This window comes from Canis aureus, chromosome 25 (genome assembly GCF_053574225.1).
Source record: "Canis aureus isolate CA01 chromosome 25, VMU_Caureus_v.1.0, whole genome shotgun sequence".
In the NCBI taxonomy this organism is placed as follows: Eukaryota; Metazoa; Chordata; class Mammalia; order Carnivora; family Canidae; genus Canis; species Canis aureus.
This window is the reverse complement of record NC_135635.1, coordinates 38,984,233-39,004,911: the sequence shown is the minus strand read 5'-3', so window position 1 is coordinate 39,004,911 and position 20,679 is coordinate 38,984,233. Positions and strand designations below refer to the sequence as shown.

General features: G+C 45.4%; 1 protein-coding gene and 1 pseudogene across 2 annotated transcripts in view; both read left to right on the top strand.

The window, feature by feature from the left end:
• The first annotated feature begins 2,491 nt into the window (after nucleotides 1-2,491).
• Nucleotides 2,492-7,387, top strand: LOC144297680 (heterogeneous nuclear ribonucleoprotein A1-like; annotated as a pseudogene).
• Nucleotides 7,388-20,309: 12,922 nt separating this feature from the next.
• Nucleotides 20,310-20,679, top strand: part of CLSTN3 (calsyntenin 3) — a 34,362-nt gene continuing 33,992 nt past the window's right edge. Inside the window, exon 1 of one of the 2 annotated variants that reach the window (XM_077871206.1) lies at nucleotides 20,310-20,410. In XM_077871206.1, the coding sequence (XP_077727332.1) occupies nucleotides 20,325-20,410 (86 nt within the window). In that variant the 5' untranslated portion in view covers nucleotides 20,310-20,324. The remainder of the gene's footprint in view (nucleotides 20,411-20,679) is intronic. The other variant, XM_077871208.1, reaches the window with a different exon arrangement.

Sequence of the window (20,679 nt, the reverse complement as noted above, 5' to 3'; positions counted from 1 at the left end):
AAACGCAGAGGCTGCCATAGGCTGAGAATGGCTCCTTACCCTCTCCACTGCTCTTGGTCCTCTCTTCTTTCAAGAAGCTCTTTGGGGTGCTCCCAAACAGTGCTCTAGGCCAGCTAGCACGCTCCATCAAGGCAGGGACTGTGGCTAACTTGGCTCACCATCACTGATGGCTAACATGGTGCCTAGCATATGTACATAACCACGAAACACATGGGTAGAAAATCTCTTAGTTGGCTTCCTCTCTGTCCCTCCCATACTAATCCTCAAATCCTCCTCCTTCCAGCCCCACTATCACTTTGCTCAGTGATACTGAGTACTTTTCTGCTACTGCTTTTTGGGACCTGACCTTTCCCGCTTTCCCTTCTTCTGCAGGATACCTCCCCTACCCCACACAGGTGGCAACACACACAGGGTTGTCACACAGCTATCTAATAACAAGAGTGAGAAAAATCTAAAGGTACAAAACATACTGAAACCAGTTTACTTCTGTAATATTGTGTAATCCTGTAATGGCAATAAGCAGCTCCTTCCAGGCTCTCTGTGGGTCATCCCAAATGACCAGATTCCTCCTCAAGAGGCAGCCCTCTGGATTCTACACTGTCCTAGAGAATCCTTCCTCCATCCTTAGTCCAAGGGAGAGCTCAGTAGGCACTCCCTCTCACCCCCATTCCAGAAGTAATCTCTATTCTGGGCCCATGCACACTGCTCAGGTTCTGGTCATACGTTCTCTTCCTCATTACTTCTTCCCTTATTGCTACCCCTCCCCCTTCTTCAGGTCCTTGTGCACTTGCTTGCATCCTCCTCCCTGGTCCAGACTTGAGCTCCAACAGCTTCCTCTCCTCTAAGCCTCATGTCACCCTGTCTTCCTGCAGAGTCTCTAGCTTGAGAAGGCAGCTTCCCCCTGAACCTGAGACTTTTTTTTTTTTTTTTTTTTAATCTCTCAAGTGATAGGGATGCAGTGGAGATGGTGACTCCAAATATCATGGTCAGGGCATTTGTCTTCCTTCGGTTACCCCCAGGGTAGGGCTGTTATGGGCCACACATTCCAAATCCCCTCAAGTTAATCAAACCCAGGGTTGTGCTACTTCCCTTTTCTCTTTCTGCCTCTTCCCACAAGGCTAATTCATAGTTTTCCTGGTAGATCACAGGGCGAGGATTCCTCCTGTCATTTGAAATTATCATAGACTCTTAAACTCTTTGAAAAAAACAAATAGAGTCATGAGATTTTACCTTTATGCTTGAAAGGACAAGATAGTCCCAAAGGTATTCTTCTGTTGTAACAAACAAACAACAATCTCATAAATCTTTATGCCTTTTTGAAATTGAGGAAGTTAATTTAAATAATTGTTTTCAGGGGGTGCCTGGATGGCTCAGTCAGTGAAGTGTCTGACTCTTGGTTTCAGCTCAGGTCATGATCTTAGGGTCATGAGATTGAGGCCTGCCTCTGACTCTGAACAGGGCATGGATCCTGCTTAGGATTCTTTTACTCCTTCTCCCTTTGCCCCTCCCCCTACTTTTGCACATTCTCTCTCTCTCTCCTCTCTCTCTCTCTCCTCTCTCTTTAAAACAAACAAACAAATAAATAAAATATTGTTTTCAGACTAATAAGTTATTGATGGCCAGCCAGAGTTGCAGAATTTTAAGGTTTACAGATTGCATTGTATTGGTCATACAGCATTCTCCTCTGATGTTTGCATGTCTTAAAAAATTCCTTTGTGCAAATTACACTTCCAAAGATGATATAAATATAACATGGAACAGGATTACATATTTTCACACCAGTGGGACTGAATGTTCTTGATTTACCACTTTATCAGAATCAACTCTATGAAGCAGAATCGTGTCTAATTTTCTGCAACTCTAGGATAAGAGGGAATATGTTCTTATCCTGCTGAGGTTTATTTTGTGAGCATTTGTGGGGCTTGCTTTTTAAAACCAAGCACCAGAATTTCATTTTAGGGTATTTGGAGGGAAAAAAGCCTGAGAAGCTTAAAAGGTACAAAAGAGAAAGTCAACAAATGGAATATGAAGCCCATTCTGATTTTCACCTACAATTGAGAGACAGTTCCATCTACTCCAGGGCAGGTGAGAGGGTTTGCCCCAAGAAGGCAATGGGGCTGTGGCCGGGGAGGGCTCTGGGAGCAGGAAGTGGCAGAAAGTCACTGGAAATATAGTAATTCTCAGTATGGCCTTTAAAAAAAATCTCTAGAGTAGACAGCACTTGCCATCAGGCTTAGGGATAGCTAAAATATTGGAGAGAGTTTTTTTTACTCCAGTTGAGGTTGGATGTCTCTGAGATCAAGAAGACCTCTTACCCACTAACACCCAGACTTAACTTGAAGGAGAAGCTGAAGGAAAGTTCAGTGGAGGCTTGCCAGCTGTTCATGTTTTAAAACTGCTCTATTTCTAAGACTCTATTTCTATTTCTTTATGCTCCTGTTTCTCTATTAATCACTCCCCAGACTCTATCTGTACCCTTTCTTTCCAGACCAGGTGTTCTGGGAAGTGGAGCAATGGCCATAGGGAGGCCCCAGGACACTACCTCATAGCAGAGAGAGGAAGACTCTTCTGGTGAAGGCAAGTAGAATCCACTTCCATGGACTCCTCCTCAGTTCCTGGCCTGCACTGTTCCACCTTGCCTTGAATTGGAAATCTTGAGATACAGCTGCTGTCTGAGGTCCTGCCTTCTTATTGGATGTTAGAGCATGTAAAGTGGCTGACTGGTCTTCATGGGGCCCAAGGGAGGGAAGCATGAAGACCCTTAGAAGTCTAGGTTGGGCCACTTAGTGCCAATTGCAGCAGAGGGAGGAGCAAATGGAGCCCCAGAAGAGGAAGCCTTCCACTGCCCCCTGTAGGTAAAAACTTAGGACCTGCGGGAACTGCCCAAGAATGAGAGGGACCAGGACAGGAGCCCCCAGGCATCTGCTTTGGGAAGAAGACCAGTACTGAACCAGCCATTGGATCATAAGATTTAGGGGCTGGGTATTGTGTTCTTTGTCTCCGATGTTCTTTGTCATATTGTTTTGATCATGCTTCACTATAGCCACTCCTTCATCATACATCCATCTAACCACTATCAGCCCTAACAATACTGGCCACTTTGGCATTTATTTTCACCCACCCCAATTCACTTTCTTCAAAGACATTCTCAGAGGCAGGAGTGCTTCTATTTCCCCATCATAGTCATCATGCCCCTCTTTGAGTCTGATAGACCTAGTAGGATTGTTAGTGCTGTACCAATGAGGCTATTAACTCTCTCTGTAGCTTTGGTAGACTAACTATATCCGATCTTCCAGAACACTCTTTAGGGTCACCTATTGGGAGAGTATATGTCTCAGTTTGGTTGGAACAGTCTCAGTTCACACTGGTTGTCCTGGTGTAATTATTACTAGTGGCCTCCTTCTCTTTTAAAAGAGTCTTGATTTGGACAATAGGCTATCTTGTCATCCTTGTGCAAGGTGCTTTGCAACTACTTCAATATGGTGATTCTGCTGCATGAGACCTCTCTCTCTCCCCAGCCCCACTCATTGTCACTTGTCACTGTAGTTGCTCCCCAGTCTGAGCCCTGGTTACCTGGAGCACTTTCTGGCAGCTCTGTGCCCACAGTATCAGCTAGCATGCTTTCACGAGCAACATGACATTGGCATCACATGTGTGATGCATGCTCACCAAAATATCTCTGCTCCCTTCCTCTCCACCAAAATCTGAGCCTCCGCTCTACTTTAATACTTAAAAAAATGTCATCTTAATGTACTCAGGTCTAAACGGTGGGAGGGGATGGGTTTATCCTAAAGTTCTGAGGTCTGTCTACTAGCCCCTAAGAATTCATCATAAGAATGAGGCTGGTTCCTCCAAAGAACCCTCCTGCTTCTACCCTGCCAAGGAGACTGGAAAAGAGGCAGGGTGGAGTCCTCAAAGCGGGGGAAAAACATTGTGCAAGAGATTTTCAGTGTGTTTGGAGTGAGGAAAACCAATAGAGTGAAGTAGTGTTGTGCTTCACCTTGCCTCTTGACAGCAGTATAGACTGCCCTGTCAAAAACAATTCATCATCAGAGAGTGGGGATTGAAGCTGATACCTTCCCCCCACAGATCACTCAATGAAATAATTCATTTGGAAGTTGGATTATTATAAAGGGAATTCCACATATGGGTGGGAAACTATCTGTTCCAATTCCTCTTTCTCCCAAGCCTAAGCAGAACCAAGAGATTCACATGTAGACACATTCATTAATTCAACCAATATTTCTTGAATGTTACTATGTGCCAGGTGTTCTAGATATGTGGAATGTTTGGAAATTCTTACATTCCATTTGGTCCTACATTATAGACACACACACACACACACACACACACACACACACATACACACACACACTCACCCCTTTCATAGAAGAATCTGTTGTTTCTTCCATTTTGCATCCTGTAATGTGGTTCCTCACAAATGTAGCAAGTTATAGACTCAAACAGGGTATGTTCTGGGACTTTGGTTTTTCCAGGCTGAAAAGGTTCAGGACAGCTATGGTTCACGGTTTTGAGGGGATGGCAGGAGAGTGATGGCCAAAACAGACACAATTTCCCAGATGCAGTCCTGGTATCAGGTCTACTAGTCTTCCATATCCCAACACCTACCACACCTAGGAATAATCTCCCTTATCCATATTTTGAGGAGTAGGCCTCTCTGGCCAGGATTTCTTCCCTCTCCGGGGAGTCCTGAAACTTGATCTCTTATATAGTAACTCTTAGGGTCACATGGAACATCTGGGAGCCAGAGACACATCCACAGGGGTGAACAGTCCCAGTCCATGACCCATCTCCTGAGAAGAAACCTGATAAGGCTCCAATCAGAGCTGGGAGTCCATCCCTAACTTCCCTTCAGAGCATCATTCTCTACTTTCATTAACAGTCTGTGATGGGCAGGATTGTACTCTGCTCCTAGGCATTGACTCCATTCTCAGAGGGGCACTTACTGGGGTCCCAAGGTTAGCTCATCTGAGATTTTCTTAGAGATGTTCTGGAGGACAGGAGGAGAAAGACCTTAAAAGAAAACTCCAGAGCACATTGGGTGACCAACTGTTCTGACTTGCCTGGGACTGAGGGCTTGCCTGGGATGTTGGCTTTTCAGTTTTAAAACTGGGCAAGTTCTGGGTGAACCAGGATAATCTCCCCTAGTGGAGAGTTCAAGTGATGAATGGAGGCTGGGTGGAAAGGCGCAGGGAGGTGAGAGTCGGAAGAGTCAGTGACCATACTGCAGCTGGTGTCTTAAGCTGTCTGGAACCTGGATGTGGTCCCTGTTTTGAAGAATCTAATACTTTGAATTTGAAGGCCTGCCTTTGTCTCACATAGGTGGTGGGGTTGCAAAGAGTGTTGGGGTCAGGGGACAAAGTCTCCAGGGAGTTGGGATTAGAAAAGGAGCCTGATTGCTGCAGGCTCATGTGGGGCTGAGGCTGGGTAGCTGTGCCTCCATCCTGCATTCAGGACCTCCTCTCCTGCCCTGGGGCCTCCCCTCTGGCTGGCAGAGAGATACAAGTGACTGTTGAGAGATACAAGTAGCATGAAGAAAAGCAGAAGTGGCTACCCAAGCAATTATGGCATCAACACAGACAGAGGGACTCTTCAGGGCTGGCACTGCATGGGATGATACCCTTGTCTACATTTGGGAGTGGGGACATAGGAAGAATGCCAGGAGTTGATGACTTGGACTCTGGAGCCTTGTGGAGAGGAGCATGACTGAGGGAGAGCTAGCACTCTTTTCTTAATATTATCATTATGAGACATTTTTACTTTCCTTGATCTCTTTGGGGGCACAGGTGCTGAAATCGGCTGTGGGGCTAACCACCTCCACACACATCACATTGTGTGATGTCTGACTTATAACCAGGTTGTCAGCTATTTGAGTGTCTCATGGATTTCTACCCTTGTTCCCCTAAATGATGACTGCATGGATCTGACTCCAGGCAGTCGAGCTAAGAATGAAAAAATTCAACTTAAATGTGAACTACTGGAGATATGTTTGTTAGATTACTCCTTTCTCCCCCTGGACGCCGCCGAGTAAGCATCGTTAAAGTCTCCCCTCCCACTGCCATCATGTCTAAGTCAGAGTCTTCCAAAGAGCCTGAGCAGTTGTGGAATCTCTTCATCAGAGGTTTGAGCTTTGAAACAACCGATGAAAGTCTGAGGAGCCATTTTGAGCAATGGGGAACGCTCACGGATTGTGTGGTCATGAAAGATCCAAACACCAAGTGCTCCAGAAGCTTTGGGTTTGTCACATATGCCACCATGGAGGAGGTGGATTCAGCCATGAATGCAAGGCCACGCAAGGTGGATGGAAGAGTTGTGCAACCACAGGGGGCTGTCCCAAGAGAAGATTCTCAAAGCCCTGGCGCCCACTTAACTGTGAAAAAGATTTTTGTTGGTGGCATGAAAGAAGACACTGAAGAACATCATCTAGGAGATTATTTTGAACAGTATGGGAACATTGAAGTGATTGAGATCAAGACTGACTGAGGCAGTGGCAAGAAAAGAGGTTTCACTTCTGTAATAGTTGATGACCGTAACTCTGTGGACAAGATTGTCATTCAAAAATCTCATACTGTGAATGGCCATGACTGTGAAGCAGGGAAAGCCCTATCTATGCAAGAGATGACTAGTGCTTCATCCAGCCAAAGAGGTTGAAGTGGTTCTGGAAATTTTGGTGGTGATTGTGAAGGTGGCTTTGGTGGAAATGACAACTTTGGTCAGGGGGGGAACTTCAGTGGGTAAGGTGGCTTGGGTGGCAGTCAGGGTGGTGGTGGATATGGTGGCAGTGGGGATGGCTAGAATGGAGTTGGTAATGATGGAGGCAATTTTGGAGAAGGCAGAAGCTATAATGATTTTTGCAATGACAACAATCAATCTTCAAATTTTGGACCCATGAAAGGGTTGTTGGAGGCAGAAGCTCTGGCCCCTATGGTGGTGGAGGCCAGTACTTCGCCAAACCACGAAACCAAGGTGGCTAAGGCAATCCCAACAGCAGCAGCTATGGCAGTGGCAGAAGGTTTACATTACTGCCAGGAAACAAAGCTTAGCAGGAAACGAGAACCAGAGAAGTGACAGGGAAGCTACAGGTTACAACAGATCTGTGAACTCAGCCAAGCACATTGTGGGAGGGCCTAGCTGCTACAAAGAAGACATGTTTTAGACAATACTTATGTGTATGGGCAAAAATCTCGAGGACCGGATTTGTGACTAGTTGTATAACAGGTTATTTTAGTTTCTGTTCTGTGGAAAGTGTAAAACATTCCAACAAAGGGTTTTAATGTAGATTTTTTGCTTTTTTGCACCCATGCTGTTGATTGCTAAATGTAATAGTCTGATCATGACGCTGAATAAATGTGTCTTTAAAAGAAAAGTGAACTGCTCTCTTAAGATAGTGTGCAGTTTGAGGGAAGCCAAGCTAACTGCCTCCTTGAAAAAAAAATCAATGCTCTCTGGAGGAACATCACAGAATCCACAGTCTTTTTAATGTATCCTCATCATGTCCAGGGTACAGTCTAAAATTGTTTCAGATATGGAGAAGCAGGAAAATACAAACACACCTAAGAGAAAAGAAAACAGAGATGTCCTCCACGATGACCCAGATGTTGGAATCTGTACACAAGGATTTTGGCACACAAATATACAAAGAAGAATATGCTCATGTTAAAGAAAAAAGATAGGAAACATAAGCAGAAAAATAGAAACTTAAAAAAAGAACCAAATATAAATTTTAGAATTCAAAGATTCAATCCTACATGAAATTAAAAAAAAAAATCACTGGAGGGGCTCAACAGAAGCATGGAACTAGCAGAAAGGTCAATGACCTTGCAGACACATAAACAGAAATGATGCAGTCTAAAGATCAGAAGAAAAAAATTTTAAAAATGAGCAGAAACTCAGGGATCTGTGGGACAATTTTAAAACAATAACAACAACAAAAAAACCCCAAACCCTCTAATATATGTGTTCTTGAATCCCAGAGGGAGAGGAGAGAGTATGAGGCTGAAAAAATATTCAAAGAAATATGCTGGAAATTTCCCAACCTTTATGAAAAACAAACATTTTTAGATTCAAGAAGCTTAGTAAACTCGAAGCAGAACAGAAAATTAAAACAAAACAAAACAAAACAAAACAAAAAAAACCAAAAAAAAAAAACCAAAAAAAAAAAAAAAACCCCAACAGCAATGAAAGTGCATCCAGGCAGATCATAGTCAAACTACAAGTCAAAGGTAAAGAGAATATCTTGAAAGCACCCAAAAAGGACCCACTGCATACAAAAACATTTTTGATGTCACTATTTTCTCACCAAAACCAATGTAGACTGGAAGACAGTGAAACAACATCTTAAATTCTGGAAGAAACAAAATCGTCAATTCAGAATTGCTTTTCCAGTGAAAATATTCTTCCAGAATGAAGATACAATAAAAGTATTCTCAGATAAAAGAAAACTCAGAGGGGACGCCTGGGTGGCTCAGTGGTTGAGCATCTGCCTTCCGCTCAGAGTGTGATCCCGGAGTCGCGGGATCGAGTCCCACATCAGGCTCCTTGTGGGGAGCTGGCTTCTCCCCCTGCCTGTGTCTGCTTCTCTCTGTGTCTCTCATGAATAAATAAAGAAAATCTTTTAAAAGGGAAAAAAGGAGAATTTGCCATCAGCAGACCTGCAGGATGAGAAATGCTAATGAAGTGTCAGGAGCTGGAAAGGAAGGAATCCAGGTGGAAGATTGAGCTGCTGGGTGCTGGGAAGACAAATGGTAAGTTTGTAGCTAAATAGAAAACCTGTTTTTTCCTTTTAAATAAAAAAGGCAAACTTGTTCAAAGCAAATACTGTAACATTGTATCATGGGGTTTATAACATATGCATATGTAACATACATGAAAACCACAGCATAGTGGCTAGGGGTGGACTCCGATAGTTCTGGGGTTCTTCATGCAATACTAACTCTAAGGAGATGGAAAGCTGAGGACGTGGAGCAGCAGTTGCTGTGGGGCCGTAACTGTCTACCTGTAATCTGGCAAGCCCGGTGCGTTCCTGAGATCCTTTTGGGGGAGGGGCAGGTTGTGAGGTCAAAATTATTTTCACGATGATACTAAAATATTATTTGCTTTTCTCTGTTTCTTTCGTGAAAGTACCAGGTAGGGGCGCCTGGGTGGATCAGTTGGTTAAGTGTCTGCCTTCTGCTCAGGTCAGGATCCCACAGTCCTGGGATGGGGCCGCACATGGGGCACCCTGCTCAACAGGAAGTCTGCTTTCCCCTCTCCCTCTCCCTCTGCCCCTCCCCCTGCTCATGCTTGTCCTTTCTCTTTCTCTCTCTGAAATAAATAAATAAAATCTTAAAAAAAAAAGTACCATGGATGCTGTAGCAGAGATGTGGCAACGTCATCCCCTGACATGTGTTTGTGTATCCTTGTGCTTTAAAAAGTTCACCATTTTACTTTCTAATACAGTGACTATGAATAGATATAACCTACATAAACAGAAGCTCTTTCCGGTTCTCAATTTGTAAGGGGATAAAGTTTGAGAAGAGCTGCCTTAAAGCAGTCACTAGAAATAATACACAATAATTATAATACGCTGAATACAATATGATATAACACAATACAATACTTTTTTAAAGAGAAAGGCAAAGAGGTATAGCTACAAGGCCAATGTATCGATTAAATTAAAATGGAATTCTGAACTGGCTTAATTTGAGGGACTCGTCTCTAACAGGGTGACCTATCAGAAATCGCCCCGGTTGGTCTGGGACTGAGCTGTTTCCTGGGACACAAGACTTTCAAAATGAAAACTGGTTCAGCCCCATGCAAACTGGGACAATTGGTTATTTCTAGCCCTTCAATCAGCTCCTTTGTCCCCCTTTCCCTTGGCCAAATGTTAGCCCCTAAAGAGCAAAAGCCACATCTGTACTATGTGTAGGCCCCTGACAGGTAAGAGGACTGGATGAAGGAGGGAAAGAAGGCAAGCTATGAAATTATAAGTATACCATGTTCACAAAAATAGAAAACATCAATGAGAACAATCTAAAAGTACTGTGGCCATCTTAGAGTAGAGAGATGTGGATGATTTAAAAAATGTTTCTCTAGGGGCACCTGGGTGGCTCAGTGGTTGAGCAGCTGCCTTTGGCTCAGGTCTGTTCCCAGAGTCCTGGGATCAAGTCTGGCATCAGGCTCTCTGCAGGGAGCCTGCTTCTCTCTCTGCATATGTCTCTGTCTCTCATGAATACATAAATAAAATCTTTTTAAAAATGTTTCTCTGTTTAGTGGAATTTCTGTAATGTTATTAAATCACTTTAAAAATTATTTTAAAAAATGTGTTTTGAGTGATAATGGTGACCAGGTGGCTCTTTCTAAGCCCCATAGATTAGAGGGGGGAGGCCATGGATCCTGAAGATGATGCTTGACCCTGACTCTGGGGGCATGTTTAATCCATGTGATAAATGAAGAAGAACTTTCTGTCCTTCGATACAAGCTCAGGCCAGGCACAGATCCTTTCAACTTTGCAGGGGCTTCTGTCTAAAGACAAGTTGATATCCTGCTGTCTCAACACCCTGCCTCCCCCACATCTCCCATTCTCACTTAGACCTTCTGTACCTGCTTCTGGGTCCACTGAATTCTGTTTCTAACAGAGGAGAGGCAAAGGGCAGAAGCAGAGAGGAGATGGTCTCCAAAGTTGTGAATGGGCTGGAGAGAAAGCAGAGGGAGTACATGGTGTGAGTGCAAGAGAACACTTTCGGTTTGGATTTTTAGTTTTAGTTTTAAATTTTGAAATTCCTGTTGATGCTGCCACCTGCTGTCATGCATTGGGAAGGGCCTACGAGAAATAGTGCTGGCTTTCCAGACCAGGGCAGTTTTCCTGTAGCCTTCATTAGACCCCAGCATTTGGAGAGGAGTTTGCTGTCTCTTGGAATCCGAACAGCCATGAGAGATCCTGGGCTGAAATGGGAAGGGAGAGCAGTTTTCCTGACTTTGGATACCTTGCCCTGGGCTGGGATGCAGTGGGGCTTTTATGCCCCGCATCAGGTAAGGAGAGAGTTACAGGAAAGAAGTAGAGTGCAGAGTGGGCTGAGGAGGCCTGAGGCAGCTGGGCTGAGATTCTCGACTTCCATCCCTAATGGACACTAGCACCGTGGACAGAGATTTAGGAGACAAGAGTGCCTGTAGCAAGAGTTGGGTCTGTCCTGCAAGCTCCGCTCTCCACAAGTCATCTCAGGTATGCACTTTAGGGCTTTGGTGTCCATAGGTTAAGGATATTTGGGCAGAGTCTAAATCAACCACGAAGGAGTGTCAGTCACTAGTGTTGACCATCTGCTCTACCTTGCCTACTCTGTCAGCAATCTGTCTGCAGCATCAAGTGATCATGCTCCTCCCCAGCTTAAAACCTTTCAGTGAATGCACCCTCTAATCCACAAGATGAAGCCCAAACTACTTGACTAACATGGCACATTCTTTATTCATAACTGGGCTCTGCTTGCCTTATGCCATGCAGTTCCTTCCTCTCATATGAGCTCCAGCCTTACTGGTGATCTTACTATTTCTAAACATTCCCTTGCGTTTGCACATGTGACCCCTTGGCCAATCCTGTTTTTCAAGCACCAGAGAACAGCGCAGTGGCTAAAGGATCAGGGTCCTAAGTCACATTCACCAGGTTCAAATCCAGGCACTGTCTCTTAGAAGCTTTGTGACCATGGCCAGCTTATGCAGTTTCTTTGTGACTCTAAAGGTCCTCACCTATAGAAGAAAGATGAAGACAATGGGGTGTCTTCACCCCATAGGGGAGTTGTGAGGGTTAAATGAGCTAATAATAAAAACTTTTTTGGAGAGTGCCTGACATTTGGTAAATACTCAATAAACCTCTTACTTAGGCAGAATAGTAGCAAAATAGTTGGGTCAGTGGTTTTCAACTAGGATCAATTCTGCTCCCCAGGGGATACTTGAAAATATCTAGAAATGTTTGGTTTTCACAGCTGTGGGGATACTACAGGCATCTAGTGGGTAGAGGCCAAAGAGGCTGCTAAGCATTCTACAATGCATGAGACAGCACTTCCCACGGCAAACAACTATGTAGCCCAAAATGTCAATAATGCCAAGGTTGAGAAACTCTGAGTTAGGTGGTCAGGCTCCTCTAAAACCAATCTGGGTTCAAATCCTGGCTTTGTCTTTGATATGTGACCTTTGGCAAATTACTAAAGAACTCTGTTTTTCTTAGTTTTTGTGATGGTTGATTTTACGTGTCAACTTGACCAGATCAAGGGATGCCCAGATAGCTAGTTAAGTATTATTTCTTGGTGTGTACATGAGAGTGTTTCCAAAAGAGATTAGCATTTCAGTTGGTAGACTGAGTAAAGAAGATGGGCCTCCCACTATGGGTGAGCATCATCCAATCCATTAAGGGCCTGAATAGAACAAAAAGCAGAGGAAGGAAGGATTAGAACACTGATCTTCTGCCCTTGGACTGAGATTTACACCATTAGCTCCCCTAGTTCTCAGGCTTTCGGATTTGGACTACAATCACACCTTTGACATTCCGGGTTTCTAGCTTGCAGCCAGCAGTTCATGAGACTCCTCAGTCTCTATAATTGCTTAGGCCAATACATTATAATAAATCTATGGAGATTCTTGATAAAATAGTATCCTTACCTGGATAACATTATGTCATAGGATTCTTGAGAGGAGTACATGAGTTGAGAAGTAAATGTCTGGCATCAAGCCATGGATGCCATCCATTATTATTACTTCTCTCCTCGTGTGTCTTCTCCTCTGGGAAGCCATCCTGGAGTCAGGGTTAGATAGGTTTCCTGTGCTTATCACATATTAGCACTTATCTTGATGTATGATAACCACCTGTCCACTTGGCTATCTTTCTTACAAGACTGTGAGCTCCTTGAGGGAGGGTCTGTTCTATTGGTTTCAATATCCCCAGGACTGAGCACAATGCCTGGTCCATACTCAGGATGAGCATGGAATGAGGTGGAGAGGAAGAGGATGGACCAGATATTGGAGTTTTCAAGAAATGTGGCCAGGGAGGAAGAGAGCACATGATAGATAGGTCTAGGAGCTGAGGTTGGCAGTGGAGGCAGATGGTCCAAGAGAAGGTGCCTAAGCCTTTTTCCTGTTTTCCTGACCCAGAGGGTGAGGGAGTGAAGTTTACCCTGAGCATAGTCTTGTCCCATTTACTGTTCTGTATTGAGAGTTCTGGCCACTGTCACGTGACCCTGCTTCTTAATGTTGGGTAGAGAAAGCAGGCATATGAATGCAGGGTGTCCTTGAATGCTCATCTGGGCCCCTGGTTACAACCCTCTATGGTCTTCATTAAGTAATAAGGTGTTGGACACTGCAAGTAGATCTGGGCCTGGTAAGTGTTCTGTTTCTCTTGGGTGACAGCAGACATTATTGTATGCCAGGTTCAGGGGCTGCCCATAGCCAAGATTGCTGGGGAGAGCATAGCAGAATAGAGAGCTATTAAAACACCTTCCCCCGGGTGCCTAAGTGGCTCAGTCAGTTACACGTCTGTCTTCGGCTCAGGTCATGATCTCAGGGTCCTGGGATCAGGCCCACCTCAGGCTTCCTGCACAGCAGGGAGCCTGCTTCTCCCTCTGCCATTCCTCCTGCTTGTGCTCTCTAGTTCTCTCTTTCTCTGTCAGATAGATAGATAGATAGATAGATAGATAGATAGATAGATAGAACACCTTCCCTGGTGTCCCCTCTTTCCAGCCATCAGATTTGGCTACACCTGGTAGCCTCTGCACATAGTCTTCTCCTATCTCTGTTTCTCCATTTCACCCTCCCTCTTTTCAACAAAGAACTCTTTGGCTCTGGTATCACCATGCTGGCCTTGGAGGGCTGGGGAGGACTTCAAAGATTCCTTACTCTGTGAGGCATAGTTGGCCACCTAGGTGTAGTTCTCCCCTGTCTTGTATGTCTGAACACCATCTCCCCCACATTGCCACTGATCTTCAGGACTCTGATGCTCTGTCATCACAGAATTTGTCAATTAGCTTCCTACCAGCAAAGATTTGATATTATCTAAGATATTCTCCTTGCCTTTGGTTATACACTCTCTCTAATGACATGAGGCTTCTATTGAGTCATATTCTGCTGCATTTGTCCTAGTAAAGCCACAAGGTAAGCTTACACATATGTAAAAGTCGGGGGTATTATCTGAAGATGCTGGATATTCTTTTTAACAATTACCTAGGGAACTTAAAAAAAAAAAAAACAATTACCTAGGGAAAAGCTGAGTTCTCAAAAAGTACTCTGGCAGGTAGACCTAAGAGAGGAAGGAAAGGGGGCACCTATCTACCTCTGATTTCACTTTCTTTAGGCTTCTAGAGGGTTAGACACTGAGATGTGGGTTCCTGGTCCTGGGTACTCAGATTGTGTCTGGGCTTAGGGCTAGGATGGAAGGGTCTGTGACACTGAGTGTAGAGCCATACCTTTTTGTGGCTGGACAGGTTTTTACTGCCCTAAGTCACTTGCCCACATAGTTTTGCCAGCCTGGCAAATATTGAGGCCATGGTGCTAGGAGGTGGGCCATTTGTGATGAAATCCAAAGCTGAGAATATGTGTTAGGTGCCTGTTGCTGTGTAATAAATCACTCATACATTTAGCAGTTTAAAACAGTTTCTGAAGGTCAGAAATCCAGAAGTAGCTTAGATGAGTGATGTTGGGTTCAATCAAGTTATTGGCCACGGCTGCACTCATCTGAAGGCTTGGCTGGGGCTGGAGGATGGCTTCCTCACATGATCACAGGCAGTTCACTCCCTCTTCCTTGATACAGTGTAGGAGAAGAATACACGAGTATGGGAATGCCAGGAAGCAGAGATCATTGAAGGCCATCTTGGAAGATGGTTGGGTATCATCGAAATAGACATGTTATTTTAGTAAAATAAATGCAGGTCAGTTAGTAGGATGCTATTTTTTTTAGGTATGATTGTATTTCAGATGCATTAACCTGAAACCAGAGTACCTTTGGGGGCTCTGACCCTCTTTCTTACTTTAAGATTTGAAGGGCTCCTTCACTCATTCCCACCAAGTAGCAGGAACATACAGATCAAAGTATGGCCTACAGGAGACCAAACACAAAAGAGGTAAGGCTTTGGGAGGCCAGCAAAGAGTTAAAAAGGACCAAGAAGCTGTTGAGAAGGAGAAAGGAAGAGAAGCAGGGAGAAGCCCTAAATAGAATGTGTTTTCCAACCTAAGGGAGGGTAACTGTAGTATGAGTCTTAAGAATCTAGGACAATGGTCCCACACCAGCAGATTATCTAAAGGGATAAGTTCAGAGGCTGGAGATTCCAGTTCCAAATCTCCCATGCCCCATGGGCTATGTGCGGACTTTCAAGCCTGAAATAAAAGTCCTTTAGTAAAGAACTCTTTAAACATACTGTGTATGTGCTTTGCTTGTTAATAGCGAGGCAGTTCTGCTATATCCCGCATCATCCCTTCCATCCACAATGAGTTTATGGATGGGGCTGCATTTACACCTCAGATAATTGACTCATATATTACTCTCTGTTCTATTTTGCTTTTGTTTTCCCGAAGACTTTAATAAACTCTTATTTCAAATGGTTCACCTTTGTCCCATCTGTGCTAGTCACTAAGATATGAGTGGTGGGGAAGCAAAACAGGGTGGTGAGTGGCAGCAGAGACTAGGGGAGCCACTTTGAAGAGAGACAGAATGCTTTGTGATCTAGCTGTTCCTTTCCATGTTGGGGTTCTTTCTCCATTGGGGACCTTACAGGATAGACTTCAGTTACACTAAGGATGACAATTTGCTGACTGCTAGGTCAAGGAATGGGAGCAAATCTTTTCTAAAAACAGTGCAGAAAGAGAGAGGAATCCAAGGGGAGGGTGTGGGTGTGGAAGGCAAGATAGTAGATCAGTCGTAGAACATTGAGGCTGAACAGAACCAGTTCTGTGGCACAGAGAAATGAAACAATTTGACCGCAATCACCCAGCGAGGCAGCAATAAATGACTCCTCAAGCAGAGCTTTTAGCTCTGCCTTGCCTGTCTGCTTAGGTCAATGAATACCCACCACTATTGTTCTGTGCATGGAGGAAAGAGAAGAGTAGGTGCTGGCTCTCAGCAGTCTTAGAGAACAGTGGATGAAAAGACCACATGGATAATCCACACAGCTCTCCCCACACACTGTACGTGGAAGAGACATGTTATGAGACAGGCTTAGGAGGAATATGCACATTAGCGCGGAAGGAAGACTGCAGTTGATGCTTAAATAGACCCTCCTCCTCCTGGCTCATCTGTGAGGGCAGGCAGTAGGGCTGGAGAAACCCTACTGAGTCCAGAATGGAGAGGTCGCTGGGGCTTCATGAGTGTACAAGGAGGACACAGGATATTATGCAGGGGACTCTGCCAAAGGGAAAAGGGCAGACAAAGGAAAAGAGAGTTGAGATGCGGGCAGGGGTGGCCTGCAGAGGAGTTGAAGAGAAGAGGAGTTGTGGAGGTGAGAACAAGCATATTTCTTTCTATTTCCCCTTTTGGGGTTGATAGATGTTCCCAACTTTCCCCTCTCACTTTAAGATATTCTCCACGGAGGTCTTTGGAGAAGAAGGGTTTATTTAGGGTTCGGATTTCTCTTCTAATCCCAAATCTGATTGAGGCCTATATCTGACCTGGGGCAGGTGGGTGGAGGCCTCTCAGGCAAGGAGGAAGCATGAGAAAAAGCCCCAGGACAGGCATAAAGGTGCTGGTTGGTTTTGGCATCCATACGCAAGAAGAGTGAGGACCAGAAAGATCAAGGGAAAGTGGCTGCACCTGCAGCTGGTGACCTGAGCCCCTGTCATGGGTCCAGCCTCTTAAATGGTGTAGCTTTGATGTGTACTGTGGGGGAGGGATCCCTGAGGAGCTCAGAGGTACTGCTGGAGCCTAATGGCTCCGTGTGCGCTCTCACTGCAGTGGCAGTGGCGCTGGGGCCGGGCAGCTACCCCACCATCAGTTCCCTCTCCCCTGCAGGGAAGCCTTCTCTTGGTTGGTGAGAAGGCAGGCATGGCTATTGCTTCTGGAAGCTTAGTGGGCAGGAAGAGAAATAGCCATCCAGATTCTGGGATAGTACACTTGTCCTCATGGGAATGAGGGGCCACAGGATAGACGAAGAATTACTGATGATAGAGCCATGGAGCAGGCAGGTGTTTTATTTGCCTGAATAGCCAAGGTGAAAGCTATACTATATCTAAATCTCCAGGGATCCCTGGGTGGTGCAGCGGTTTAGCGCCTGCCTTTGGCCTAGGGCGTGATCCTGGAGACCTGGGATCGAATCCCACGTCGGGCTCCCGGTGCATGGAGCCTGCTTCTCCCTCTGCCTATGTCTCTGCCTCTCTCTCTCTCTCTCTCTGTGTGACTATCATAAATTAAAAATAAATAAATAAATAAATCTCCAGTGTCACTTAACACTCTGGTATAAATATAATATAAGCCACCGTGTGACATTGGCACAGAAGCATTGGCAGTGACGCCTTATTCTTTACTGTACAGTACAAGGCTTTGCTTCCAGTTAAGGGAATTTCAATCATCAAGGGAAGAGGCAAGAGATAACAAAACTAATAAGAGCTAATATTCGTCAGTTCTTACTCTATTGTAGGTATTATGCTGAGTGATTTTACATGGAATCATAAAAAAATTCCTTGGAGGAAGGAAATACTCTTGGTATTGTTTCATATGACCAGTAAAGATGTCTTATTTACTGAGGTGATTTATTTAGTTGTTGGATATGCTCACACATGTTGTAAGATATGGCAGTTTGACACCAGAGCCTACTCCCCTGACCACTGTGTAATACTCCTTCTCAATTTTGGGTGTGAGTTTAAGTTGATCTAGAGCTTCTGAGGCAAGTGATTTATCCATGAACCCAATGGCCTATGCTGGTGACCCTCTGCTTGGGCACTGGCTATGGGGGGCAGAAAAGAGGTTCCTAGGGCTACTCTTCTCACTAGGGGTCAGAACAAAAGTGAAGGCAGAAGGAAGTGAGATGTGAGACTGGGTGGGTAGAGGAGGGCAGGAGGTTTACCCCCGCTAGGTGGTGGGCCAGGAAGTCTTTGAGAGAACAGTGGTCTTCTTGTTCTTGATGGAAGGCTAGCTGCATGACAGTGGGTATACAGTGTGGAGCATAGGTGCCCACAGAGCTGGCCCAGAGCCTTCCTGTTGGCTGAGATCTAGGGGCAGAGGGGGAGGGCCTGATGGGTGCTGATTCTGGCCCCTGGTCAGGCAAGGTCACTGCTTGCACCCTTGGCTTCAGAGATTTGGTTTCCTTCCTTCCTTCCTTCCTTCCTTCCTTCCTTCCTTCCTTCCTTCCCTCCCTCCCTCCTTCCTTCCTTCCTTCTTTCCTTCCTTTCTTCCCTCCTTCTTTTTAAATATTTTATTTATTTGAGAGAGAGTGTGAGCGAGTGGGAGAGAGAAGGAGCAGGGGGAGGGGCAGAGGGAAAAGTGGGCTCCTGCTGATCAGGGAGCCCAATGCAATGTCAGACTTGATCCCAGGACTCCAAAATCATGGCTTGAGTTGAAGGCAGATGCTTAACTGACTGAGCCACCCAGGCACCCATTTTCCTTCTTTCCTTCCTTCTCTTCTTCTTCTCCTCCTCCTTCTCTTCTCTTTCTTTCTTTCTTTCTTTCTTTCTTTCTTTCTTTCCTTCTTTTCTTTCTTTCTTTCTTTCTTTCTTTCTTTCTTTCTTCTCTCTCTTTCTTTCTTCTTTCTCTTTCTTTCTTTCTTTCTTTCTTTCTTTCTTTTCTTTCTTTCTTTCTCTTCTTTCTTTCTTTCTTTCTTTCTTTCTTTCTTTCCTTCTTTTTTTCTTTCTTTTCTTTCTTTTCTTTCTTCTTTCCCTTGATGCAAACCCAGGTCAGCCCATCAGAGTCCTTCCCAGAGTTCCCTGATTTGGCCATCAAGTCCTCTCACCCAATATCCTTTAACCCTCTGTTATACCTACAAGGTCTCCCTATCCTCACCTGTCCATAATCATGGATATAGCCCTGGGATGGCTCCAGGTCATCCTGATAGCATGTGTGCTGCTGTGATTGAGGGGGTTATAGCCCAGAGAAGTCAGGGGAGACTCCCAGAGAGCTAGTGGAGATACTGGAGATGGTTCCCAGGCTTGTAGGAGCAGTAAGCTACAGAAGAGGAAGTCTGTGGCAGGGAAAGGCAGGCCATAGTCAGGGCTAGCTTCCTGCTCTTATCTTCATCTTTAGCTATATTGGGAACTTCTGATCTATTACTGACTTGGGTATGTAAGCCTGGACCCGATGTAGTTCTTGCCTTGTTGGGTTGGGGAAAGGGATCGATATGACCAGAATTCTGCTCTCTCTTGGGATCTCAGGATTTGCAATGGCTTCTAAGGGTCCTCTGCTGTCGTAAGGGGTGCAACCATGTTGTAGGATGAAACTCCTGACTGGCATGACCTTTGTGCTTTAGACTTGAGGAATTTCCTGCTTTTGCCTAAGATTTCTTTTCCACATACAGGTCTGGGCATGTGGGGTGGGGTTCACAAGGGAGATAGAGGCTGAAGAGAGAGGGGAAGTGGGGAGGGGTACTTTAGACTTTGCTGCTCCTGCCCACTCTCTGATCTCCTACCAGATGGTGGAGCCTGAGGCCTTGGGCTGCATATGGTTCTCTGTGTCAGAGGGCACACACTTGCTCTTGGTGTATCCACTGCTCCGCTGCTCGTCACTTTCTTCTGAGAAGAAGGATCTGTATTGATGTAGGGAATCAAGACTAAAAGATCATCTGAAGTTCAGGTCAGAAGGTTGTTTGTGACCATATGGTGCTATCTGGGCCTGAGGAAGAGGGAGCAGGGCATGGGGCTGGCTTAGAAGGGTGCAATTATTCCCTCTCTTATGGAAATAAACATTTTGGATTCCCGATCATCAACCTGGGGGCTAGGACTCTGGTAAACAAAGTTACATTTGGTCCTCAGACTGGCAGCTTTGTGTGCTCCAGGACAGGCTGGGGGTGGGGACTTCCTTGAGGGCTATTTCCCTCCCTTCTTTCATAGGTTGGTACCCCTGGTAACCTTCTCTTCTATCTGAGGACAGATGAAGCAGCCTGATTTGAATGAGAGGTTGGGGTTTTATCAGGGTTAGTATACAGGTTGGGAATTGGTGGTGGTGGTATGGTGTGTGCGTGCTGCACGCGTGTGTGTTGGGAAATGGAATATTCTAGACACTGGTGGTGGAGGGAGGATTAACTTTGGGCGTTTCTTTGACTCTCACTGCAGCGATCAGCGCCCCCTGCTGATCCTCCCCACAGGGGAAACAGCAGCGCCAGCTTCCCAGTCTCAACAGGTCCCTGCTCCCACCCCGCCCCTCCTTGGTGATGTTTCTGAAGCTGATCCGTCCTCTGATGGCTTGTGCTTCTTTGGGGGATCTCCAGCCTTCTGTTGGACTCTGGCTCCTGAAGAGGTAAGATCAAGTGGAGGATGTGGACTTGCAGTGTGGATGACTGGATGCTCATGTCACAGGAGTGCTGGAGGGTTTAGCTTGGACCTGACAGTCACCATGGAGGCCTCCAAGCTCTGCGGTCAGGCCCTCTGGCAAGCAAGACTGCAGCAAGGGGCGCTGGACCAACATGAAGGGCACAGAGGACAGTCCTGTGGGGAGAGGCTTGGACATACCCTATGATCTCATAGGGGCCAGGACATTGCATTGCCCTGGTCACTTGGGCAATGGGT